This window comes from Parus major, chromosome 8 (assembly GCF_001522545.3).
Source record: "Parus major isolate Abel chromosome 8, Parus_major1.1, whole genome shotgun sequence".
In the NCBI taxonomy this organism is placed as follows: domain Eukaryota; kingdom Metazoa; phylum Chordata; class Aves; order Passeriformes; family Paridae; genus Parus; species Parus major.
In genome coordinates, this window is record NC_031777.1 from 29,006,506 (window position 1) to 29,032,953 (window position 26,448).

At 42.0% G+C, this 26,448-nt stretch overlaps 2 protein-coding genes and 1 long non-coding RNA gene across 20 annotated transcripts in view; 1 reads left to right on the forward strand and 2 right to left on the reverse strand.

Moving 5' to 3' along the window:
* DOCK7 (dedicator of cytokinesis 7) overlaps window positions 1–72 on the reverse strand; it is a 92,109-nt gene extending 92,037 nt beyond the window's left edge. For all 16 annotated transcript variants that reach the window (XM_015636195.2, XM_015636194.2, XM_015636191.2 and 13 more), the window contains exon 1: window positions 1–72. In XM_015636195.2, coding sequence (XP_015491681.1) covers window positions 1–28 — 28 coding nt within the window. In that variant the 5' untranslated portion in view covers window positions 29–72.
* Window positions 73–2,258: 2,186 nt separating this feature from the next.
* Window positions 2,259–6,767, reverse strand: LOC107208311. Its single transcript, XR_004498555.1, has 2 exons — window positions 5,049–6,767; window positions 2,259–4,524 (listed from the first exon to the last, which is right to left on the reverse strand). It is a non-coding gene; the product is annotated as an uncharacterized LOC107208311 (long non-coding RNA).
* A 351-nt stretch (window positions 6,768–7,118) lies between these two features.
* On the forward strand, window positions 7,119–26,078 carry ATG4C (autophagy related 4C cysteine peptidase). 3 transcript variants are annotated; one of them, XM_015636593.3, is made up of 12 exons: window positions 7,119–7,227; window positions 7,468–7,559; window positions 9,812–9,942; window positions 10,745–10,828; window positions 11,471–11,704; window positions 13,914–14,244; window positions 16,097–16,167; window positions 16,722–16,858; window positions 19,038–19,116; window positions 19,782–19,858; window positions 22,701–22,820; window positions 25,740–26,078. In XM_015636593.3, exons 3-12 carry the CDS (start codon window positions 9,867–9,869, stop codon window positions 25,923–25,925), a joined length of 1,395 nt encoding a protein of 464 aa, XP_015492079.1. In that variant the 5' UTR covers window positions 7,119–7,227; window positions 7,468–7,559; window positions 9,812–9,866; the 3' UTR covers window positions 25,926–26,078. The 3 variants fall into 3 exon arrangements, with proteins under 3 accessions (XP_015492079.1, XP_015492080.1, XP_033372295.1); XM_015636594.3 differs by having other exon boundaries at window positions 25,755–26,078; XM_033516404.1 differs by lacking the exon at window positions 7,119–7,227 and adding an exon at window positions 7,308–7,326.
* The last annotated feature ends 370 nt before the right edge of the window (window positions 26,079–26,448 follow it).

The following is a 26,448-nucleotide window of genomic DNA, read 5'->3' on the forward strand; positions in this document are numbered from 1 at the left end:
TCTGGGCGAAGGCGCGGCGCTCGGCCATGGCCGCGCTGCGGGCTCCGCGCTGCCGGCCCGGGCAGCGCTCGGCCGCCGTAATGCTCCGCCGAGCCGCGCACTTGAGCGGCGCAGCTCCCACCCCCGGCGCTCGCCGCCTCCTCCCCCTTCCTGCCGGGGGGCCGCTCCTCGCAGATATACGGCGGGGAGTGACCGCGGCCGGCCCGCTCCTGTCCCTGTCCCTGTCCCTAGCCTCTGTCCCCATCCCTGTCCCTGTGTCCATCCTCTCTTCCCATCCCTGTCCATGCGTCCATCCTCTGTCCCCATCCCTGTCCCCATCCCCATCCTCTCTCCCCATCCCTGTCCCCATCCCCGTCCTCTGTCCCCATCCCTGTCCCAGTTCCCCTCCCCAGGTCGTGACCCCCACCGGGCTCAGGCTCCCAGCCCAAGTGTGTCTAGTCCCCTTGCAGTGCTGCTTTATTCCCAAGTGAACACAGAGCGTTTGGGGCTGTTTTTGGCACTGATGGGGATCCACCGTGGCTTGGGGAAAAGGCTCCTCAGCATCGCTCCCCAGCCCTCAGTCCAAAGGTGCTGCCAGGCCAACGCTTGGGAGCACCAGAATCCCAGGATCACTGAGGTTGGAAAAGCCCTCCAGGAGAACTGAGTCCAAGCTGTGCCCAATCCCCACCTTGTCACCGCTGAGAGAACTGAGTGCCACCTCCAGTCCTTCCTTGGACACCTCCAGGAGTGAGGACTCCAAAGTTCCTGGGCAGCCCCTGCCAATGTCTAATCATGAAGAAATTCATCTGATGTCCAACCTAAAACCCCCGGTGCAGCTTAAGACCTTGCTGGGTGTCACAGGTCCCTTGGCCAAACAAAACTCCCAGTCAATCCTGACCCATATCAACCCATCTTTTCCTACAAAAAGGATAAAAGTCCTTAATGATGTTTCAGAAGATGGTTGGAAAATTGTTTGGGAAAACCCCAAACATGGTTTGGGGTCATTCTAATGGGAAGAGGAGGTAGAAGGTGGGGAGTTATTGAAAAAAAACCTGATGGTTTTGTGACTTCAAAAAAAGATTGAGCCCAGGACATGATCTAGCAGATAACTCCTGTTACCTGACATATGCTGTGCATTAATCCAAACCAGGGAACTATTAATAGTCACCCAGGAAGTGTCCAAAAGCAGGAGAGTTAATTCCCCCCACTCCATCTGTTTGCGTGGTGTGAACGTTTCCATCGAGGACACCAATCCTTCCCCTTGCAGGAGCTGCTGATTTCCAGCTGTGTGTAATTCCTCTGCTTTGCTGTTTGTGTTTACACAGGCAGTGCCACAAAACCTGCAAATATCTCCATGTGTGAGTGATCCCAGTGGATTTAATGCAGCCACCAAGTGAATCTTCTGTGGGTGAGGCTGTGCCCAGCGACACAAAGGTGCTGTCATGTGTCACACACGTGCACACACACAGAGATCCCGGGAAGCAAAGACCTATTGTAGGCACTGAGAAAGGGATGTTCTTCTCCAAGGGGGAGGGGAGGAAATATCCCACAAACGCCTGCCAAGACAAAAGACTTTTGCTCTGCAGTTGCTGCCTGAGTGTGGAATTGCACACCAGAGAAGGCCCTCACACAGGGATAAGAGATTTACCTCTTCATATCCATAGAAATTGTGGCTGCCCTTCTCTGGAAGTGCTCAAAGCCAGGTTGGACAGGGCTTGGAGCACCCTGGCACAGTGGAAGGTGTCCCTGCCCACGACAGGGGGTGGAACTGGATAAGCTTTCAGGTCCCTTCCAACCCAAACCAGTCTGGAATTCTCTCCCCAAATTCTCACACCCGAGTGTGTGTGCTCACAAGAACAGAACAAAGCACCAGCGACCACCAGCAATGTTTCCTCTTCCCTCCTTTTTTCTTTCCAAAATGGCACCAGCCTGGAATGCAGGAGGGAAAAATATCCCTGCCTAACCCAAACTCTGAGACCAAAACTGGGAATCCTGCAGTTCTGAAAGGGAAGCTCTTCCTGCTGCCAGAGGGTGCAAAGAGCAGCCCAGCCCCAGCAGCCACGGAGTATCCAAGGTCCACTGGAGACCTTTGGGATTTTAGGTTTCATTTTCTCCTCCTGTCAGTCATTACCACAGAGAAAGGACTTTGGTTATGTTCTGGGCACTATTTACAGAGTTTTGATGTTGCATTTGCTATTCCTTGGCTTTTTCTGTAGCTGAGAGCTGGGCCAGAGGAGCTCCAGCCATCCCATCCCATGAGGATATAAAATGGATCTCTATCAAATACAGATATTTTATGTTCTCACATCAGGATGGCATTGCTTTGCAGAGAAATAGGTTTTCTCCATACAGATGGGTTAAATACAAGCAAAACCCCTCAATTAATAGTCAACACCCAGTAAATTTCAGAAAAATACAGATTTCTCATTACTTTTCAGATAGTGACCAGCAAAAGTCTACAAAGTCTGTGAGTTCAAACAGTAAAAGATCACTAACATTGGCAGAAATGTACATGTGACCTTGCAAAAACTCCAAGAGCTTCTGTAGATTGACCCTAACTTTTGCAGTGACTGCAGCATTAACCAAGAGAAGTCAAGGGAAAAGTGAAGGAATAAGAAGGGAAAAAAAATTTCAGTCTTTGACCATTATAAATTCAATAATGTCAAATACAAGAATTCATGGTAATGACATGGAGGGGATTGATGTGGTGGTTTGAAGGTGATATTTTGGGTACTAAGGTGAGTGTTGCCTCTTACAGGCACAGTCACAGTTCTTCTGCCTCTTGTTTTGTCCTCTTAGAAGTGAATTAACGGAAGAAAATGCTTAGTCTGAAGACACAAACCCAAGCTTTGCAAAGAGGAGGATGTGACCACCAGAGAAACCTGTTACATTAATGGAATTAATGGGAATTACAGTCTGCAATAAAAATACTTCTTTAGGAACTAGCAGATCCCTCTGATTTAGAAACAACTGTAGTTGGCAAGTTTTCCTGAAAAAAGAAGATGGAACCATTTTCTTCCAAAATAGAGGGAAATTGTATGTGATTCAAGATGTACTTGTAATGTTAAACTGTTTGTTTTGCACAAAGTTTTTTGTGCCCATGTATTGTCCTCAAGGGTGTCTGATATCTCAGACTGAGGGTGAAGACAAATCAAGAGTGGAAGGGCTGTGTACATGCAATTAATACCTCCAGACAGCCTAAGTTAATTTAAATTAATGCTTGAATAGAGGCTACATATTCCTAGTAACCAAATTAATACCTGGAACTTTACCAGCATTACAAGGATACTGAATAGTTACTCCTCTTTAATACACTGTAATTTCTCACCACGTTTTAGGAAGCAAAGAAGGAACCTGGCTTGTTCCACACTGGATTCCAACAGAACACATCAGCTTTGGGGAAACATCAGTGCCTCCAAAAAGGAGTCCATGGCCTGGATACAGAACTCTCTCTTCTCACACTGAAAGGGGGAGAATGAAGCAGCATCTTAATCCATTCACCAGGGTACCTGTCCATGATCCACCTGCACCCTTCAAAACATGTGACTAAAATGTGGGGTTTTTCTCTAATTGAGAATGACTTTTACTGGGGTATAATCAAATTTGGTAAGTGCACCCTACCAACACAGATATAACTCCTTGAGCCTGCTAGAAATAATCTTATAAGATTAGGTGCTGCACAGGAAAAATCCCTTTGGATCACAGCCAGAAAACATTTGGACAAAAGTGAACTGATCCTTGCCTTGCCTGTTAGCAGATTATTTACTGAGCCCACGGTTTCCTTGTTCTTCTGACGTAAACTTCCTCAGGGCAGACGCAGGGAAAACATTTTCCACGGAAAGCGTGTCCAGCGTAATTCCATAAACAAAGTAGTAAACAGGGACTGCAAATGCAGAGAGCCACCTCCTGGCAGCTGCGGGCAACGAGGAGCGCTCGGCAAGGGCCAAATCTCTGCCTCTCTTGGCAAATGTTCCAATAGAAGGAGCTACACGTGTGTGACATGAAGTGCACAGATGTGATCTCCTCTGGACAGCTCTGGCAAGAGAGAACACGCTGCTGTTCTCAGTCTGCACAGTACCCAAATTCTGCTGGATTGATGAGAAACCAGGAGATTTAAATTCCTGCAGCCTCCAGTTCATCCCTCACATCCCTGTTCCTTCCTTCACAGACCCACAGAACTGTACCAGCCTTTCCAGAGCTTTCTTCACACGGTGGTATTTGATGGCAGCTTCACTTCTGCTTTACTGTTTCCTGGCAGATTTCTTTTTTCTTCACTTCAAAAGGTGGGTTCAAGAAATCAAATCTTCCCGGAGAAGAACTCAAAGTCTTCCCAACTGAGCTTCCATTAATTCCTGCTCATGTTTATCATTTCTGTTGTTTGTTTCTACCCCAAGCACAGCTCCCAGCCTTTCCCAGTCCAACACTCTGTAATTGGCATTAATGTGTTTTATTTCCTCTTGCATAACTAGGATCTTACATTAAGGGTAGCCTGGGCACAGACTCTTCCAAGTATGCTACTGAAGCTTCCTCTTCCTTACCCTAATCCTGGGATAGAGAAAGGAAATCTGGATTTGGAGGGACTCAGTACAAGCAGAAGTTTGCTGGCTAATTTGGGGGAGAAAACCACATCAGAGCAATCCAGCTCCTGCTGCCCCTTCCACCTTCATTGCTGCTTGGAAGGATGCACAAATTCACACAGAATTCCTATGGTTTCCCCTTTTCCTGTTCCAGAGTCTCTTTTTACCAGAGCAGCTACTCCCACAAAAACTGGAGTTATTTCACATCTCTGAGGCTTTGCAAACTTGAATGGTTTCAAAACTTTCCAGAGGGAAACAGATCACAGATAGCTTACTTCCCTAGGAAATCAAACTAAAAATAAACAAGGAAAAATTCCCTTCTCTCCAGCTACTTGACCCAAGGTCTGCTCTCTTCAGACAACAATGTTTGGGAAAGCACATTTGGCCAAATGTTTAATGAGCTTTTCTAAATATATTGCAGATTACTGATGGAGGAACAGTGGCAGGAACAGGAACAGAAGCTTTATTCCCCACTGCCCAGTGTTCTCTTACCATTCTGCAGTGGCTGGAGGATAAATATTGTGTATCTCCATAAATCAGACTATCTCCTCTAATTTTTAATCTTGCCATTGCCACTTGGTGTTACCCACCTTGTTCACCTATAAATAAAAAAAATGAAGTAGCAGAGATAAATTATATTTTCCAGGAACACAGATTTTAGAAATTTCCTTACAACATTCAAATGGAGCTCAGAGATGGTTTTATGCCATTAAAATGCTGAAAGTATGAACTCTGTGACATCTTTTGTAAGTTTGTTGGGCTCAGCTCTCTCCCACTCCCTCTGCAAACATTTGCTACAGAAATAGGAACTGGTGGATGAGGAAAAAACTCTCTCTTTTAAACACAATTATTTACAGTTGCCTGAGTGATTATTTGGCAATCAAAGCTTTGTTTTGTGTTGGAAAAAAAGCAGAAAATAAGTATCTTCCCTCTCATAACCTGCCTGCCCAGGGGATTTACAGTGTATATCCAGGTGGCACCTTGTGTGACCTATCAGTTCAGGGTATGGTTATTAAATTTGAGAGCAGGAAGGTGCAGGAAGGGAAACAACCATTTCCTTTGAGCAGGTAGATAATTCTTTGTACAACATTTAGGCTGCCAAGCCCTGTCAGCTCCTCAGCTCTCCACCTTCCAGCCCCTACAGAGACAGACAAGCACATCCATCTCTGTCTCAGGGAATAAAAGCAAAGATAAAAATTTAAACAACTATAATTCCTAAAACAGATCATGAAATTCTGGAGGCAGCAGGCCTCTTTTAACTGCACTGTCGTGGGGCCACAGTTTCATGAGTTTATGCAAACAGCAACAAGGTTTTTATTTTTAAATCTTTCTTTTTCTTGGGAGCAAAGGGCAAGCAGGGAGCTGAAAGGCAGGGTAGGATTAGAAAGGTGATCTGCTACATCCCCACTTCAAGCCAACAGCAGGCTTCTGGAACAAGATGCAGTCTGCACATTAAAACCTACAATCCTCTTTAATGATCAACCCTCCTATGTGAAATATATCCATGAGGCTGCAGAAAAAAAAAAAAACAAAACACCAAGAAATACACAAAGCATCTATTGCTGGCATTTGCACTGCAGCTAAATTTTAGATCATGTGCTGATTATAAAAAATTAAATTCAGCCTGATCATCTCTGACCAGCAGAAGGCAGTAAAATCACAAAATGGAAAAAACCCCACATTACTTTGCTTCATGAACCCAAAATTGGGCTGGTGAGTACCAGGAAAAGCAGGAATATCACCCTTCTTAGAATGCTGAGCACTAATGCCAGTTCCAGACAGTTGAGAAATTCAACTCAATCCTCCACAAATCCTACACTTTTTTTTTCTAAGCCCTCGGCTTCCAATACAGCCAATGAGTATTTTTAAGCAGCTTAAGACAAACAGATTAATGAAGAACCTACTTTACAAAACACTTTAAAGAAACCCTAAAAAAAACCCTCAGGAGAGTGAGAGGAGATGCAGTGGTTTTGATGGGACTTTTAGAGAGGAAATAAAGGAGAGAATTGAATCAAAGCACACTCAGGTGGGTATTTACGCTGGAAATTGAAATTCTTCAGGGAGTTTGGAGATATGGGAGGCATTTTCCTGTGGAGGAATCAAAAGACACGGAATTAAAAAACAAAACAAAAAACAAACTAACAACAACAAAAAACCAAAACAAAACCCCAAAAACACCTAAACCGAAAGAAAGAAACCACACAAAAAAACCACACGCACAAAAAAAAACCCAAAGAAAACCATAAAAAAAAAATCAAACAAAATCACCCCCCTTGAAAAAAAAAATGCAAGCAAAGAGAGAAACAGAGAAACGCAGTTAAAGAACAGCCCTTTGACCCCTTGAAAGGGCTGGGATTTCTGCTCCCGCTCCTCTTCCCGGAATTTCGCTTCCAGCCGCAGCCCTGTCCCGACACCTCCCTCCAACCTCTTCCTCCCTCCTTCCCTCCTCTTCCTCCCTCCGCTTCCTCCCTCCCGCCTCCCAGCCGCGCTCCCCCCGGACTACACTTCCCAGCGTGCCCCGCGCTCGCACCCCGCCTGTCCCGCCGCGCCCCCGCCGCGGTGCCCGCCGGGAGTTGTAGTTTGCGCGCCGCTGCGGCGCGGCGGGAGCAGCGCCGGGAGGCCGCGCGCTGCCCGGGTGGCCCCGGGTATGGCGGAGGCGGCTCCGTGAGGGGTGAGCGTGGGCCGGGGGTGGCGGGACGGGCTCTCCGCGGCGGCGGCTCGGGTGCGGCCGTGTCCTGTGGGCCCGGGAGCCGCCGAGCTCCTTCCCGCGGTGCGTGTGGGCTCCTGCTTGGCTGCGAGTCGTATCTGAGCGAAGCGTTCCGTCCTTGCTGCAGGACTAAGGAATAATCTGGTTTTCTTTCGGAGCCGGCTTGAAAGTCTGGTTTCTAACTATCCTCTTTTGTGTTTGCAGCTCCTCAAAAATGACCTCTGGCCACTGCGTGCCGTCGTTCTTCCGTGTGGGTTTCCCTGACCGTCGCCGCTGCCGCTCCGGGCTCCTTCAAGGTACAAATGAAAACCAAATTAGTTAATAAGAGATAATATGTCTTATAATTATCCTTTTGAGGCTTCGTTCATCCTTCCCGCTGCGGTCTCACGGGCGCTTGCGTTGCTTTTCTGCTGTTTATGAAAACAAACGCTGTTGTTGGGGGTTTTGGGGTGTTTTTCCATCCCTGTGAGGAAACAGCCGCTTCCCGGCACTGATCCCCTCAGGGGTGATTAGGAGTTGGGGTTTCCATTCCAGCCGTGTCCCGCTGCTCCCTGAGGGAACATCATCCTCGTCATGTGCATCTAAAGGACTTCAGAAATTAGGCAACTTCCGGATAAAACCATCCTCGGTTTGGATTTGATAATTTGATATTAAAGCTCATTGGGCTTCAATCTGTATTTCCTGCGATCTTCTCCTGGTGCTGTTCTGTTAATTTCGGTGGGACTCTTACTGATGCTTCCTTGCATTGATGGGAAGAACTTGTGTTTTCCCCATGAAAAGATTATACCTGGTTTGTGTTAGCATTTTCGGAAGCCTTTTTTTTCATCTTTAGCTTAATGTGAGAGAAGAAATGTCCTGGGAGCAAAGATAAATGTGCATTGTCTTTTAAAAGAAAACGAGCTTCTTTCTCATTTACATAATTTTGTCTTTAGGCCCTTTCAGAACTGTAGAGTTTGTTTCATTTCTAATTTTAGCCAGAAGAAGCTTTTATAGGAATTAGTTTTTAAGGCAATCAGTGGTGTCTGTATAAATGGTTGTTGCTGACGGATTATGTGAGGGAAGACAGGACCAAACACAGCTTCTGAAGAGTTCATCTTACCAGCTTTGCTGTCTAGAGCTGATGGCACAGTCAGGCTTTCCCTTTTTTTTCCTAAAGAAAAAAGAGGGGGGAAAAGGCAAGGAGTTAAAACCCAGCCTAAAATTCTCCTTTTCTTCCTTCCCCAGTTTAACACAAGGCTAATAATAGCAAGGGTGTAGACACTTATTATTTTCACTAGAAAAATGTCAGGCTTCCCTCATGTTTGTGAGTTAGCATTGTTTCTTATTATGTCAAAAAGCAGATTTTTATGAAATAATATGAGGGAATAGTGAGAAAATGCTAGGGGTGGTTTGGGCAGCAGATTGCAGATCCCCAAAAGGTGGATCTGTGTGAGTACCCTCAGGCTCAGATGATGCTGTCACCCTGACATCTTCACCCTCTCCTTAATTACACTGTCAGTGATTGGGTTTACTTAAAATACGTTCCCAGTGGAGAGAAGTGACATAGTTAAGTCTTTGTCCTGCTTTTGATCCCATTTCCGTGGAGAATAGCACATGGAAAGGTAAATACAGTTCTAGATACTCCTTTTAAAGCAAGGAGGTTTTCTCTTGGCCCAAGTTTATTAATTAAATGTAGAAGTTCACTGTTGCTCACATCCTCAGCTGGTAATATCAGAACTTAGATAAAAAACTCTCTGAAGGTTGCAGTGATGTCCCACTGTTGATCAACTTTTGATGCCCCACAAGGGCTGCTGTTGAATCAGGAGCTCTTAATTTTTCTGCTGTCTGTGCAAGGGTTTGTGCCACCAAATACCATCAAGAAAACTTTCTGTGTCAAGTATTTCAAGGTGATCCACTGAGAGAATACACGTTGTGAAGGAAGTTCTGTTAATTAATAGCAAACTTCTTGTTAGAAATGGGGCAGCTGGACTGTGGAGGGGGTTCTGTCCCATTTTCTCAGATTTCTTAGAAAAAGGGATAAAGTCATTACCATTTATTTATTAATTTACTTGTTACTAATTATTACCAGTTTAAGTTGCTTTTAAGGTGAAATCTGTTTTATCTTAGAGTGCAGAAAGAGCCAGTAAAGATGCATTTCCTTCAAAAATTTATCAGGATTTTTTTACAAAATTAACCTGCACTGTGGTGGATTTTAACACAAAAAGTGCTTTTTGTTTTCTCTTCAGCAGAAAAGAGCATCATCTTTTCTATTTAGTGAGCTGCATCACAGCTCTCCACCTCACTGCTGATAAAAAATGAGTGTACTCATGTGCCAGCACAGGTTTTGTGCTCTGCAGCAGTTCGTGGTACAAGGCAGAGCTGCTGGAGAACATTATCTTTTATTTAGCTTTGTGTTGTGCTTTTATTGGTGTATATTTGGAATTAAATTATTTTATTACTTATTCATGGGACACGGGATTGCTTCTGTGAGTTTATTGCTGTTTCTGGCCATGTTGGGATTAAGTGGCTGAGTGGGGGATGCTGAGTGTTTGTATTTTGGTTTTTGCAGCAGCAGAACTGAAAGCCTCACAAGACAGCGATGGCTTTTTCTCTAGAATTTGAATATGGAGGCCACGGGGACAGATGAAGTAGAAAAGATCAAATCAAAGTTTATGTCTGCATGGCACAACATGAAATACAGTAAGTGGAGCAGAGTGTGGCAAGATCTGTCCTCATTAAAAGGACTGGAGTGTTTCTTGTTGATATAAATGGAACCATAGCTAATTAATACTGAAAATGCAATATGGCCCTTGAAACAATTTTTTCTTTGATGTTATAAATTAGCCCCACTAAAAAACTTCTGAATGAAATTTCATTTTTTCAAATAAATCTTGGATAATTTAATTTTAAATTACTCCTTTTGGAAACAGTTTATATATTCTGAAAATTACACTAGATTTGCATAGGCTTTTAAACAGGGATAATATGGAATCATTTGTACAAAGATTTTTATTTATGAATGTACTTTTATGGAAAAAAAAATAGGATGGTGTGTGAGATACAAACTCCACTGAAGAATCTACCCTTAAGTAACATTTTTTCCACAGCTGAACATCAGTAATTCATTTATGAGCAACCAGATTTTCAAGTCTGCCCTTTACTAGCCTGTCCTTGATTTTTCTGCTTTCCCTTTAGGACTGAGGTTGCTCAGATTTACCACCAGATTTCTGATAAACCTTATTAATCATAACTGACTTTTGGGCATATCTGGAAAGATAAGATACTTTTTTCTGCTTTCTTTCAGGCTATCACATGGTTGAAAGCAAATAGTAGCCATTGTACCTTATATGGGATTTTTTATGAGACCAAAACCCAATTTCAATGCTTTTTTTTTTATTATTATTCCCCTTTCAAGGGTAACCTTTGGCTTAACCAAATGCTGTTAGCATTTCCTTTTGGAAAATACAGTCACAAATTTGTATTTGTTCTGCATCTCTTCTAGGTTGGGTGTTGAAAACAAAAACTTACTTCAGTAGGAACTCTCCAGTCTTTCTGCTGGGAAAATGTTACCACTTCAAAACTGAGGGTGAGTACAGCACTTCACTCACTCCAGTCTTCATCAGCAGGAGTAAGGTATTTTTATTCTTCTAGAAACACTGGCATTAACAATTGCCAAATCAAAAATGTAAATATGGAAAGCATAGAAAATATTCATTTAAATGTCCACCTCTAATGCAAACCTATCCTAATCTGCTTTATTCAGATTTTACACCACAACCTTGTCCTTTCTGTAAAAATTTGTGTTGTGATTTGCACTTCATTTACCATCAACTGGAGATTTTCTTTCTAAAACATCTGATGGAAATAGTGAAAATACCTGAGCAGGGTCACTATACCAATATCTTTGTTATCACTTTCCAGTGTGCAGTTTTTGAAGTCTCTCTCTTTATTTGACCATTCACAGTTGGGTGAATTAAGCACTTATTTGCAGGTCAATGATTCCACTGGCACAGTGGTGTCTGCACTGCTCTTTGGTTTGTTCTTTTTTTTTTTTTTTTCATCTGGCACATTCCTGTTATGTTTGCCTTCCAATTTACCTTTGTTGTATTGGAGGCAATTGTGAACTTCTGTAAATCTGTTTTTCCAGTAAATTTGATATTTGTTACTTGCTCTCTGATAATAGAAGTGCCATAACAAATTAGAGCTTAACCTTTGCTTTGCTTTGCAGAATCTGGAGAGCTCTCTACAGATGGGTCCAATTTTGATAAAATCAACACTGAGATTTCGGGGAACGTCGAGGAGTTCCGCAAAGATTTCATTTCTAGAATCTGGCTGACCTACAGAGAGGAATTCCCTCAGATCAAAGGCTCTGCTTTAACCACAGACTGTGGCTGGGGCTGCACGCTCAGAACGGGGCAGATGCTGCTGGCTCAGGGTCTGATGCTTCACTTCCTTGGGAGAGGTGAGTTAGGAGAAAATCTCTGTCTTTGCATAAGTACAGGCACTCTGAAGAGACCAAAAGGCCTTGTTTTATCCCAAATCTCAAGGGCCAGCTGGTTTTGCTTGTGGGCTCTTCAATAACTGTTGGAATTGTCCCTTTGCACCAGAGATTGACCTGTCCTGCCCTTCATTTTCTGAGGACCAAAGTGTGCCAGAGCAAATTCCTGTAGAGTTCCCAATATCCAAATGTGAGTTAAAACATGACCAAAGTGTAATCTCCCTACCTGGGTTTTCTTACCCATGCACATTCCCAGTTCTCTGGAGATGTGATTGTTTCTTGAACTCCAGATGTAGGAGTGAGTTCCCCAGCCCATAGCTGTGGGCTATGGCAGTAGTGATAATCTTTTATCAGTTCTAAAGTTGTCCATTATTGAATTTCTGCTGGTGTTAATATATTGAGTTCCTAGAAGGAATCTAATCTAATTTCCATACATCATTCTCTTTGTGGAAATGTTCACTGTGTCATTCCTTCCCTTCCCCCCATGTACTTAGAGAGGAACTTCCTTTTTTTCCGTACCATTGTCTGTCTCAAAGTCCTCCCTCAGTCACAGCCAGCTGAAGCTTTAGGAGCTGTGGGACACTTTCTGCTGTCATGGGCTGAGTGTCCATGTCCTTCTCATTCTTCCAGGCTGAGCCATGTCCTGCAGAGAGGTATTTTTTAGGTTGTCAAGAGTTAAACACCTTTTCTTTCCATCCCATTCCCAGTCCCTTTCATAACAATCATCCACTGCTTGCTTCAGAATGACCTAGGGCATGGGCCTGAAGTCACCCAGGGGGGTTGAGAGAACACAGTGCATTGTTTCCTCAGCCATTTGTGGGATCTCAGGAGCGCTTCAGCAGAAGATCCTTCTGGAGAAGCCTGTTTTGGTCACACTTTGCCCTTGCTGTGCAGTTCTGATGTCAGCTGGGAGCAAGGTCCCAGCCCAGCTGCACCACAAAGGCTGGGTTCCCTCAGCTCAGGACTGAATTGTGGGAGTGGCTCAGTGAATGTGCCTTTGGCTGTTGATATTTAACTCCTGAAACATTCATTATCTCTTTCAACTGACTGCACATATCAAAAAGTGTGTAAATACTTCTGCTGAGAATACAAATCCCTTAAATATCACTTTTTTTATACATTCATTTAAAAGAAATTCAAGACCTGCCCAGAAGACTCCCTGTCAGCAGGAGTGTGTAATGGCTCATTTGGAAGTAACCCCAAACAAAAAAGCCTCAGGTTTCTATCTTTAAAATCCATGGTTCCAAAGAATTCCTTGCATGTCCCCCTTGTATCCTAATTTGGAAGGTGATGGGGTGATTCCAGAGTGCTCTTGTTTCTGTGGCAATCCAAATCCACAGAAAGACAGAGTAGGGTTGGTCTTTCTGGGCTACTTTGCTCCTCACTGTAGGCCTTCTGACAGCTGGTGAATTATCTTTTGAAAAGCTTTTTATGAGATCTGGGCAGCTTTGGAAACATATTTAGATGTTTACAGGAAGTTTTTCATGGCTGTTTACTCTTTTCCCAGAGATGTTTTCATTCTCGTTTAATGGTGTTGTTTCTGTTAGGAAGCAAAACTTGCCTGAAGTTTCTAGCTGAGATATTTACTCTTCCACTGCCATGTGGAATGTTCCAGATATTGCTGAATATTGTTGTGAATGAGTTTTGATTTTAAATATGAAGTTTTACTTTGAATGTAAAGCTGAGAGCCCAGAACAGCAAGGCCTGTGAGGATGTTACACTGAGCTGGGTGTGTGTTGGGAGCGCTTGTTGGAATTGTGTGAGAATTCCAGGCATCTTCCCTGGGCCTGCTGAAGCCCATTCTGTAGGAAGAATGCTGTGTGGGATGCATCATCCACAGGGAAACCTCCAGCTGGAAAAGCAGGCTAGGTTTTTGGATTGTATTGAAGTAATATTCATGTATTTAATATGCTAGAGGGTTCTAAACTGTAATCATGTATATCTTGTTTATTCAGCTGACTGGGATGGTCACCAGAATATCAAAGCAAATCCTGCTCTTCTCAAATTCTTTGTTCACCTGTTAACAGCGACGTGTAAAATACACATTATTATTAAATAAAATACACATTGTTGCTTTCAGGAGCATGGGGGACAAAGGGAAGCTCTTTGCTTATCATGCCATAAAATTAATGTTAGTATGGGTTAACATGGATTTTCCCTTTTCCTGCTGCAGCCTGGGTGTGGCCAGAAGCTCTGGACATGGACAGCTCTGACTCGGAGTCCTGGACCAGCAGCACTGTGAGGAAGCTCACGGCCTCCTTCGAGGCGTCGCTCACGGCCGAGAGGGACCCCAAGATCCTGCCCCAGCCCCAGCGCGGCCCAGCGAGGAGGGACTGGGATGTCACCGAGATGAGGAATGAAGTTTATCACAGGAAAATCATCTCCTGGTTTGGTGACTCTCCACTGGCAGCCTTTGGGCTGCACCAGCTGATAGAGTATGGGAAGAAATCCGGGAAGATGGCGGGGGATTGGTACGGGCCCGCCGTGGTCGCGCACATTTTGAGGTAAAACACCTTCAATTCTTGTTCCTTTCCTTTGTCACATCACAGAGAATCATTTCTGAGTGTCCTGAGATTACTTCAGCCTAATTGAGCAGCAAACTGCTCATTATTGGCTTTGTAAAACACCCATATCAGGAGCAATTCCTGAGCTTTTTCACAGGCACGAAGGGACATAGCAGCAGATGCAGGAACTTTTGTCAATCTCATTTCAGGAAAAAACACAACATTCCTGTTTTCTTGTAGAATCCCAAGTATCTCTTCCAAACCCCTTTAAGTAGAGCTGCATTTAATGAAATGTTCTAAAAACTAACCACTCTTTCAACCTTGGAACATGCATAACATTAGAGATTTTTTTTTTTTTATACTGTAACCTGGGGGCTGTAATGTACTGATAGTGTAATGAAATGTCAGAGCTAAAATTGATGTTTTCAGCATTTCTTTGCACACATCAAATTCTTGTGAAACTGTAAATGTATGGGACTATTAATATTATAATTATATCCCAGTAAAAGTAAAGGGTCTGTGACATTCAGCATGGTTAAAAAAAAAAATTCGAAAGTCAAATTTCTCCATACTGTGAGCCTTGATATCCAGTTCTTTGAATGTTTTGGGGCTTTTTTTGTAGTCTTACACGTTTATTTTTTAGTGGATTCCGGTTTACTTATAAACAGTATCACTAATAAATCATTCAAGCAGCAGAAGGCAAAGTTCATGCATATTTATATATATTTTTATAGATATAGAAATAGAATAATTTGTTATTTAGTGTAAATGTTACGTTAATCTGAAGTGCAGCTGTACTGAAACAATCAGCTGTGCATCCATGCAAATGCAAACAGGGATGTAGGAGTTCAGCATTTTCAGTGTGTTTTATTGTACTTTTTTCTCAGGTAGAAGCAGTCAGAATTTCTGCTTGCTTTAATAAATTATCTGTTAAATTCTTTATTCCCCTACCGGGAGCAGGGGGGGTTTGGTGCAGAGTTACACTCTCCACAACCCCAGGGGTGATTTCCAGCCTGCTGAAGTTTCCTTTCCTGGATCTTTCTCTCTTCCAGCAGCACTAACAATGTACAGCTCCCTCATAACTTGGGAATGACTGCATTAAACCATTCCTCAAAATATAGTGGGGAATAAAGGGATAGTGACCATTTAATGCAGGTGTAACTTTGAACTCAAAGGTAAATCCTCTATTTTGAACAGTTCCCTTTCTTTACAGATTTTGTCCCTGATTTGTGACCATGGTTCTGACTTTCAACATATATTTTCTTTTTATTTTTAGGTCTGTTACTCTTAGTCTTTTGAGGAGAGTCTAATATTGTAATTATCTTTTTGAAAGTTTTGGTGAAACTTTTTATTTCCAGGTGCTAATTTGTGGATTGTTATATGAACTAAGGTTAATTAAGAGATCTAATGAGTTGAAAGTAGTATTTTTTTCCAGCAAACTTGGCCTTTATCATCAACATACATGACAGAAAATAGTTATAAACAGAAAGAAATAAAGTAGTGAATATGAATTTCATTGTAAATTATTGTGGGATTTGGGGCCTTTTTTTGAAGATGTCATTGTTTCTTCTATATAGCCAGACATGATGCCATGGAAGATTCAGGCTGGATCTTGGTATTCAGTGTTTAAAAACAAATAGAAAATCCCACCCCACCACCTGTATTTATCCAGAAGGGAAGGTGTCTTGAATTAAACAAAACAAGCCCTATAAAAACCCAAACAAACAAAAAACTCCTATCACAAACAATTAAAATCAACCTATTTCTAAAAAACAAAAATAATTTGTTTGTTTATTGTTATTTTTTTTAAAAAAATGAATGGTAAGTTAAATAGTTTTGTGTTTGTACTTAGAAAAGCTGTTGAAGAAGCGAGAGACCCTGAGCTGCAAGGAGTAACAGTCTATGTTGCTCAGGATTGTACAGGTAACTGTGATTTTGTAGATTTTTGCAAACATTTTAGATGCTTTTTATGCTTTTCAGTTAGCACTTAACAACAGAACTTTAAAGGAAAAAATATCCCTATGAGGTGGATCCACAAAATTGAGATTATGTAGACAAAGGGGTTCTTGATATGTGCAGGTTATTCATTGCTTGTTTGGTATTTTATAGTGGAATTCCAAATCAGCAAATCGATTATTGCCTCTTCTCCTTTTACATGTAGATGTTTCTGTTAGTTGGGAGCTTTCAAGTTTTAATTTTTCCTTTTAGAAGTTTATATGCAGCAATAAATATTTATTGCCTTTCTCCTAACCTATCCCTTCTGCATTTCCTTGGCATTGCAACTCAGCAATTCCCATTCCACAAAATATTGTTGGGAATGAGGAGGCTCAACACTGGTTCTGAGTCACCTGGGTTGTGTTTTAGGAGGACAGCAAGGTTTGGAAGGGCTGCAGTTTTTGTTTGTGATGCTGTGTAGGAGGTGTGTCTCTAAAAACTGGAGGTTCTATTTGAAATGTTAATTTTTCTGTTTGTCTCAGTCTACAGCTCGGATGTTATTGACAGGCAGTGCTCTTTTATGGATTCTGGGAAAGCAGGCACAAAAGCTGTAATTATATTGGTTCCTGTGAGACTCGGTGGAGAGAGAACAAACACAGACTACTTGGAGTTTGTAAAGGTATGAAATGAGAGTTCAATCATTTTTCAAAGAGTAGCACAAGGGGATATGAAAAGCGACTTCACGAGGGTAATTCTCCCCATTAAACGTGTGGTGGGGATTTTACAGTTGAAGGTTGTAAAGTTTGACTTTACAGATTTGAAATTTCCCTATTACAAGATCAGACATAATTGCAGAGCACATGATGTCCCTTGGTAAAGCAGTGATAACTGTCCTACTCCTCCAGCAGCCACCTGAAAAGACATTAATGCAGTGCCTCAAATTACAAATGGTAATTTAATCTAGCAGGACTCTAATAGCATATGTAACTAAGGATCAGGTAGCATTTTAAAATATAAATACACTCCATTCCTTACTGTGTTTCTTATTTTCTTAAATAAGAAAATGGTTCAAATGGTTTAAAGTTGTTGCCTGTATGTTCTTCCCATTTTCTTTTGTCTCTTTGTTCTCATGGAATTACTTGATATTTTTATTCACTACTTGAATTGTTTTTTCTCTGTCTGGGTGAATGTTTCTGAGGATGGTGATGCAGGAGTAGCAAGCAGTTAAAACAATAAAAATGAGCTGGAAAAGAGGAAAACTCAAGGAGAAGGCAGAGGGGGGAAGGTCTGTGCTGTGTTTTTTTCAGCAGAGGTTCTGCAGACAACCTGAGCATGTGCTCTAATCCTACCTCTTGCTCTGCTTAGGAAAGGGCTTGTTCTCTTAGCCCTGCTGCTTTTATTTCATTTTCCAAGCTCCTCTTTACCTGCCTTTAAATTTTGGATTCATTTTTAATTACCCCAGTGTAGTAGCATGGACAAAAGCTGGGAGTCTGTAACATGATTTATTTTGTGGCTGTCTCTTCACTGTAACATTTCAGAAAACATTTTGATTTTTGCTGGCAAGGGAAGACAGACTGCTGAAGGCTTTTAAGTTAGGAACTTAAATTGTCGTTCTTCCAGGATTATTTTCCTTGTGTTTTCAGACAGTTGGTTTGGGAAAGTTTTAGTTTTTAGCTGGCTCCACTGAGTGATTCCTGCTGCTCCCTTGCCAAGGCTGTCCTGCTCTTTGCAGCCTGATGGAGGCTGTGACAAGAGGGCTCTCAATTGCCTGAATCAGTCACTCTGGTGTCTGCCTTGACTGTTCTCAAGAAGTGACCACATTTCTTTGAGTCTGGCTTTAAGTTAAAAATGTAGATTTTAGAATGTAGCACAAGAGGTAATTTCTACAAAGGATTTTATATTTATGGGTGAAAATTGATAAATTTTTTATAATTCACTTTTACAAGAAGCTTGCCATAGATTAAACAGTTATCCATTACTCTGAGCAGCTTTGCTCCTCTGCTCTGCCCTCCTTAGCTCTTGGAGCCTTTGCCTCCGATGTGCCTGGATGTTCTGTGATGCTCAGAGCATTTGCTAAGGAAACATTCTCATTTATATTTTAAATAAGTTTCTAAGGAAACCTCATTCGTATTTTAAATAAGCATCACTTCCTTAACCTGTATAAACCATGCTGGATTTGACTCTGTAGCATCCCAGGGGAGGTTTTTAAATGATTTTATCCTTGTCTAAGCAGGGAAGGTTTTATCTTGAGCAGCCTTGGTATTCTTTTTGTTGAAAGAAAAGTTCCCTGCTTACATTTAGTAATGTCCCCTTCCCAAAAGTTCTGCCTTCAGATGGTTCTGGCTCCTCTGCCCTCCCAGGCATCCTCCAGGGAGATTGATGGGGCCTGTCTGTTGTGTGTTTGTCTCTCCTCCCTGGGTGTGGGGCAGCTGTTTTTGGAGCTGGGCCTTGTAATTACTCTTAACTTCAACTGGCATTTCTCCCCAGGATGTAAAAGGTTGATGCTCTGGCCATGCTTGTCCATTTGAGTGCAAAAAGAAGAGTCCCCAGGGGCCCAGAATGTAAATGTATGAAAGCTGTAAATCTCAGTCCATTGGGATATTTGGGCTAAGGAACCGGTGCTCAGTGTGTGACATGATGTTTTGTCTCCTCCCCAAAAACATGTGTGGGTATCTCATGGGAAGGGAGGACTTTCTCTGGAATATCTGCTGGTGTGGTTTCACTTTTCAAGCCCCAGGAAGTCTTGGAGTCAGTATTCAAAAAAATCCAAAACCATTTGCCTAAAAGAGCAAAGAGTAGATATTTTAATTCAGTTTAATACTTTGGTTAATCTTAATGATTCCCTGTTCTTGTTTTAGGGAATTTTAAGCCTGGAGTACTGTGTTGGCATTATTGGTGGCAAACCCAAGCAGTCCTATTACTTTGCTGGATTCCAAGGTTAGTGTTTGAATGTGTTATGTCTCCTCAATATTTTTTTCTCTCAGAGTTAGGAAGTTAATATTGAAGCAGTGGGAAATAGCGTGATTAAAATAGTAAAATGAGTACCTTATTAATTCATCACATCTCCCCAAGTCCAGCCATTTGTCATTTACCCCACGGAGTAATTGGATTCTGTAAAATGTACATTTAATTTCCCTTGTTGCATAAACAAGGCATAATTTATCTGTTTCACCAAACTTGAGGAGCGTTTGCTGTTCCTGTCTGGCAGTTCTTATTTAGGTATTTACTCTCTCCTGCTTTAAGTGGTGTTAGTTGATGCCTAAATGACAATCAATATATTCTTGCTGTCAGGATGAAGCAGGGCGATACATTTTTCATATGCAAACTCCAGAATATAATTGTGTGTTTGTAAAAGTAATTTTATCACCAAAAATTAAATGACAGTTTCATCACTTTATAAAAATTCTGCTTATACAAGCATATTTGATTATGCAAAAGTTAATCTGTCCTGCAAAAACCTATGCTTCAGTCAATGAGTATCAGCCTGGCAAGCAGTTACTCACTGGCTTTTTTTTCCAGCTGTTCTGCATAGAAATTGGATTGTAAGCAGTGTAATAATAAGGTGTTTTTTGAATTACTTGTCTTCTGTTTTGTCCTTGCAGATGACAGTTTGATTTACATGGATCCTCATTACTGCCAATCTTTTGTAGATGTCAGCATAAAGGATTTCCCTCTTGAGGTACTATGGATATAGAGCTGGCACTGTTTTCTTCCCATATGAATCAAACACTAATTATTTAGAGCTGTTCTAGCTAGCTGCAGCTTTATGGTTTTACAGTTACATGTTATTTATCAATGTCCTGCCCTTCTTTATGGGCCTATAATCAACGAAAATGACCAGAGGTTAAATCTCAATATGGAGGTCTAATTTTTACTTCATTAATCTTCATCTGTTTTCTTTTTAATGATCATAAAATCTTCAAAATAGATGATCACTTCATTTAAGTAATTTTCCATCAAAGAAAATAGATGATATTTGTAGATCTTAAACCTGTTTAGATTTGGGGTTGATAGTTTGTGGTTTTGGTCATTTTATTTATTTATTTAACATTCAAATTGCAATCAACATCAGGGAGAATTCCTGTTGTATTCAATAGTAGGGGTCTGGAAATAGATGGAGCTAAAGGAGATGATCAGAGGACTCAATTTACAGCTACCCTGGGAAAACATCATCAGCTGCAAGGAAATGCTCAGTGGCCTCAGCACTCAGAGTCAGATCCTCAGGGCCATCCACACAAACTCTCCTTGGTCTTGTGCCCAACTTTAGGTGATCTTTGGTTCAGTTGGAGCAGCCTGAGGGGGCATCCACAGCCAGGACAGCAGCAGGGAGAGCTGGAACAAAATCCCATCAAATAGCATTCAGGAAAACTATTCATATATAATATAAATAAAAAGTATCAAAGGACCTACACAGGGCTGAAGTCCTTAAAGCAAACACTTCATATTTTTCATTATTTATGCTTAACAAAATGCTTGAATTAGCATGTTACATAATATAGAAGTGGAAGATTCTCTAGGAAATGAGAAGGTTCTGAATGAAGCAAAATAATACAGCAGCAAAATGGGTGAGAGAATATCCCAGCCAGGAAGTTTGGTTGTGTTTAGAGATGCCTTTAGGTTTGTCCTGTTGAGATACTTGGAGGAGGAGTTGGTGAGTGCCAGCTCTGCCTGGGATGATTACCCAGACCCTTCCCCTTTTTCCTCATAACTGTGTTTTGCTCCAGTGCCTCTGGGGATTTTACAGTTTGGGGAAAACCAGGCAAAAGGTGGGAAGAGCACAAAGCAGCAGAGTGAATTCCTTAAGGTCCTGCTGTGGTGCAGTGGCTAAGCCACAAAAAGACATCTTTTGGGTTCTGTTCCTCTGACTCAGCCTCAAAATTGTTCTGCAGACTGGCATTAATCTGAATTTCCAAATAACAGCAAGGTTTTAAGCTGTGTTTGGAAGGTATGCAAGCTGCCAGCTTGGCTTGATCTCATCCTAATGCTTTCCTGCAGACGGAAAATAGATTGCAATTTAATGCTTGGTGCATTTAATAGTATTATATCTTTGTCCTGAAATGTCAAAAGTAAACAAAAATTGCTTTCTTAGTGTGGATAGTTGCTTGTTAGATTTATCTATAGGGAGTATTTTCAAAATTGATAAATTGTCCAGAATAAGTTGGAAATCAATCTACTCTGTATTGGCTTCCAGCATCCATTTGTTTGGAGGAATGGGAAAAAAAAAATCCTCCCCACTTCTCTTTGTTGTGCAGTGGTTTGTGCAGCATTAAAACCTCCTGCACAACTGGAGGGACAGCCTTGCTGCTGGAATGAGATGGCTTTGATTTTTTATGCATTTGATAGTTCAGGAATTAATATTAAAAATACAGTTGCTGTTTATAAAATTGGAACAGTGAGGAGAAAAAGCAATGACTAAAATAATTCTTGCAGAAATAGCCCTAAACATCTTTGTGGATATTTTTTAGCAGAGGTTTTACAGAAATACCTTTTGGGTTTGTAATCACCAGGAAAGAACAATATATCTTATTATGTAAAACTGCTGCTGCAGGGATGGTTACACTCAGATTTGGGAACCAGTGCTGTCTCCTGTAGGTTGATTTTTGTGACTGGCAAAAAAAAAAAAAGGGATTTTATAGAGAGGGAGGATGATGGGTCATCCTCTGTGTTAGAGGCAGAGTAGAGGGGACTGGCTCCCTCTGAGAGCAAGTAAGGAAATAATTGCAGTTATTGGACAAAGAGCTTCACCAAAACTGCAGTTCCTGTAATAAATAACCACAGAACCAGGGTAGATGGGATACACTTATTTTTTCTCTCATAAACTGAGTGAGGAGCGTGGGGAAGGGGGTTTTGTGTTTGTTTTCTCTTACAGCAGGGCTGCTCAAGGTATCAGCTCATAGCACTGGCAGGGCAGCATCTGTCAGGGAAAGATTTCACGTTAGGAAAAACCCATTTGTAAAGCAGGGCATGTTTGGTTTTTCCCTACTTGTGGATCATTGTAATATGGTTTTGCTTTTGTGTGTTTTGTGGGTTTTTGAACCCATTTCATTTACTGAAGGAAAATGCATGAGGTTGGTTTATTCCATTATGTCTCTTTTATAGAGGCTGGGGGAGGGAAGGGCACTGGGCAGTGGTAGTAAAGCAGTAAGATAGTGCAAAAGCTGTTACAAATTCAATTTGCAGAAGAGCATTCACCTTCTCTGCCTTGGGAATATTCATAAAGTATTGCTGGGAGCAGCAGAGCTTTGACAGATTCCAAACTAACCTGGTGTGTGGAGAAGTTTGGGGAATGCAGCTTGAACAGCAGGAGGTTTTACACTGTTGGGGAAGGGTGGAATCACTTGAATATATGGGGTGGGGGGTGGGAGAAATTACTTCCAAAGTGTGTGCTGGGGTTTAATTCAGGTGATGCAGGGGATTGGATATTTTTAAAGCTGTTGGTGAGGACAAAAGTAAATACATGGATCTGTGTCGTTCCTGGCTGTAACTGTGTGGTTTGTGTTTTTTAATTGGGAAACTTGCAGTCATTCCACTGTCCTTCTCCAAAAAAGATGTCATTCAAAAAAATGGATCCGAGCTGCACAATAGGATTTTACTGTAGGACTGTGCAGGACTTTGAGAAGGCTTCTGAAGAAATCACCAAGGTAGGTGCTGGAGTTCCCAAATCCATCCCTCAGCCAGAGCGGGGTGTGGGGAAGACAATCAGCCTCGCCCTTCTAAGCACACCTAATTCTTTTCGTGGCATTTCTCGGTGTCTTTACCGCTGTCAGAAGTGCAGGTTGGTGTTTATTCCGGCCGGTTTCCCTGTGTGAGGGAGCTGCGGGAGGAGGCAGAGCGGGATGCGGTGTGGGGCCCACGAGGTGGCACTCGTGAAGTGGGAATGTCCCCTCCAGCCCTGGCAGCCGCCTGCCCCGCCCGGCGCGATCCTGGGGGATGCTCGGAGCCTGGGCAGGCACTGGGAGGGAAGGGAAGTGTTGGAGCAAACCCAAATCGTCGATGATTTCTCCCTAGCACAACGGGCTTTTTCTGGTGGGAAGCACAGGGCTCTGGTTTGAGCTCCACGGAGCAGGTGCCACCCAGCAGATCTGTGTGACCCCATCCTTCCCCTGGAAAAACTCTGCTCTGCCTTCATTTAGATCCAATTGGAATCAAGGTTTTTTTCTCCTTAGTTATTCCAGTATGTGAGGGTATGAAATGCAGCATCATCAATGTGTTCTGTGAGCTGCTCAGTGTTTGGTGGCTTCAAAAAATGCTCTGTGAAAAGGATGAGCAGATGGGCTCAATGTTAATATTGAAACCATAGCAGTTACCACAACAGCACAAAGAATTAATGTTTGTCCAGCACTTGGAATAACCTGATAAGTGGTATTAGTACTACAGCCAAAAATGCATTTTTTTAAAACTTAATGCTGATTATAATACATAGATGCTGATTGATGCTGAAGTTGTTTCTTTGATTCTTACCCAGAGAGGTAGAAAATAGATTTAAAGAAGTAGAAGTTCCTAAGGAGCAGATCCATGGAAAGTTTTAAATAGTGAAATTTCTGTTCTTCCATGTTTTCCTGTTCTGTCACATAGAATGTCATAACGTGGTAAAAAAAACCTCATTACAAAATCCATTCCAGTAGAGGTTTTCTTTTTCTTGTTTTCCTGTTTCTGTTCTTTCAAGTTTGGGATTAAGTACAGTTTTTTCCTGAACACAGTTTGTGAAAATACTCTTGACTGATCCAAGTGTTGGACTTATTATCCTGGTGTTTTGGATAGGAGCTCTTTAATATTAGTGACATTATTTTCTATAAATTTCAGGCAGTGTCAGTTTGAAATAAGGGGAAAGTTTGGATACAGGGACAATGTCAGAAACATTCTATCAATTGATATTGCAATCCTTCCTTCACATCCTTTGTGTTTTCCTTCTCTTCCATTATTTTTCCCTTTGTTTGCAACTGTAGTGTCATAACTCTTGAACTATAAAGCTCGGTGTGTTTTCAGTGTGCCCTGTGGAGGCTGGATTAAAAAATCCAAGTTCTGCCTGCTTTTTTTGGGTAATAAGAGATGAGAGATAAGATTTAGCTTTAATACTTGAGGATAAACACTATGGGCCTTATATATTTAGAGACAGATAAAAATAGGGCATCAGAATTGGGGCCCAAGTGGAGTGATGGGTGCAACTCTATCCAAACCATATTCAGGCTCCCCTCTTGGAGTTGTTTCCATATGCAAACACATGCCAGAAAATAAATAATCCCTTGGGATTTTCATAGAGCTGCACTTGCCTGTTTGTGACCCAAATGTAGCAGAAATGAGAGAAGAGCTGGAGCTGAGGGAGGGTTAAACCTGGATTCAGTTCAGCACAAAGAATTCTTGTTGCAGTGACAACAGTGACAATGAAATACAGAAAATACTGATCTTTATCAATAACTCCTTTGGCTATCACTGTAATGGTGTCTAGAGGAAACTTGGAAGTTGTTTAGAGTTTCGAATTCTCTGTGCTCACTGTTGAGATGTGGTGTGATCAGAGTTACACAAATCTCACTTCCCTCAGTGCATGGAAAGAGATGTTGTGGAGATGGAAGTTTCAGTAAAGCTGGACACAGACAAGGCAGTGGAACCCCAGCATTTTACTGGGATTGATTTATTTTTTTTCTTATTTTTTTAAACACCCCCTCAATCCTTGACTGTCATTTTATAAATAGTTCTTACTTTTTGAAGATCTGTTTGGGGATTTTTTTTACTGATTGTTCTCCTGAAATCATGCTCAGTGATTTTAGGTTCTGCAGTGTCTGTCTCTAGCCTGATGTAGTTCTGCAGCCACTGCAACACTGGGTGGGTTTTCCCAAGCAGGTAAGAAAAAAGTAAAACAAATTATAAAATGAATCAGTGGACAAAACAACACCCTGAAAGGCTGAAATATCTTTCAGTATTTGGTGGGGTTTTATCTGCTCTTAAAGGTATTTTTCTGATCTGATTCAGTATGTATCATTCCCCACACCTCCTCTCTCCATGCCCAATTCTCTTATTTATAAATGTAGGTTTTGGGTACCCTGGTTCCCTGTGACTGGCACCAGTCTGCTTTGAGCCACGTGCTCCTGCCTGCCTTATTTACATTGGTGAATGTGTTTAAACTTCTAATAAAAACACTGATTCTTGCACGTGCCAATTCTACAATAGAAATCCCTCCCCAGGATGCTCAGTTGCTGCAGAATTCCCACCTGGGCTTGAGGAGACCCTTATGGCCATTAACTATTTTGTAGAGGTTTTTATCTTCTGTCTTCTACCCTTTTATCTCTTTGTTGCACTGAGTCTGACAGCACATCCAGGTGATCTGTGTGCTCAAAACCAGGGACAGGCTGGAAGTTAGCAGCTTATCTTATAAACATCTTAGCTTATAAACATCTAATAGGAGGAGGAAATGTTTAGATTGTGCAGTGCTTTTGTTTAATGAGCTAATTAAAATAATGCATTTTTGACTTGGCAGTCATCATCAGGTGAATGTCAGTGCTTGCTGTATTTCTTCATTTCCAATTAATGTTTTATTACATTTATTTATTACAATTAATGTATAGTGTTTTACATTGCAGATGCTGAAATCTTCATCCAAGGAGAAATATCCCCTGTTTACTTTTGTCAAGGGTCATTCTAAAGACTATGACTTTGTTTCCAGTCCACTCCATGAAGAAAATGACCTTTTCTCCGAGGATGAAAAGAAAAGACTAAAGAGATTTAGTACAGAGGAGTTTGTCTTGCTTTAAGGACATTTTACACAAGAGCATCGGCAGCTGTCCAGGAGAACACTTGCCTTTTAACTATAAAAAGCATACCTGAATTCCTCCCCCAGAAAGGCAAGCCTGTGCTGAGATTGTTCTATTTTCATAAAGATGATAATGTTTTATATGTTAAAAGTCTTTAAGATGTCAGTTACTAATGTATGTACTAATTATTTTTGCTCACTGCTGGCTGGAGGAGTGTCCGTGCCGTTGTGGTCGTGAAGGGAAATGCTTTGCTCAGAGCCAGGTGTGCCTGCCAAGCCTGGCCAGTCCCTAAATGCCAGCCTGTGCCCTCCTGTGCTGCCATTCCAGGCCTCTCCTGAGCAGAGCTGCCAGCTGTGCCAGCTGTGCCAGCTGGGTTTTGCCAGGGATCCAGGGCTCTGTTCCTGTCAGCTGTTCCTGTCTGCAGCACGGCTGGAGTCGTTCCTGTGGCAAAGGGACACGTCCCAGCCGTGTGGCCTCAGTGGCTCTGCTGCCACCCTGCCACCCATCCCGAGCAGCTCCTGCT

Coding starts and splice junctions, on each gene's coding strand:
- ATG4C (XM_015636593.3), top strand. CDS start 9,867: ATGGAGGCCACGGGGACAGATGAAGTAGAAAAGATCAAATCAAAGTTT. Junction 11,705..13,913: donor GCTTCACTTCCTTGGGAGAG/GTGAGTTAGGAG, acceptor TTCCTGCTGCAG/CCTGGGTGTGGCCAGAAGCT. Junction 22,821..25,739: donor CTTCTGAAGAAATCACCAAG/GTAGGTGCTGGA, acceptor ATTAATGTATAG/TGTTTTACATTGCAGATGCT.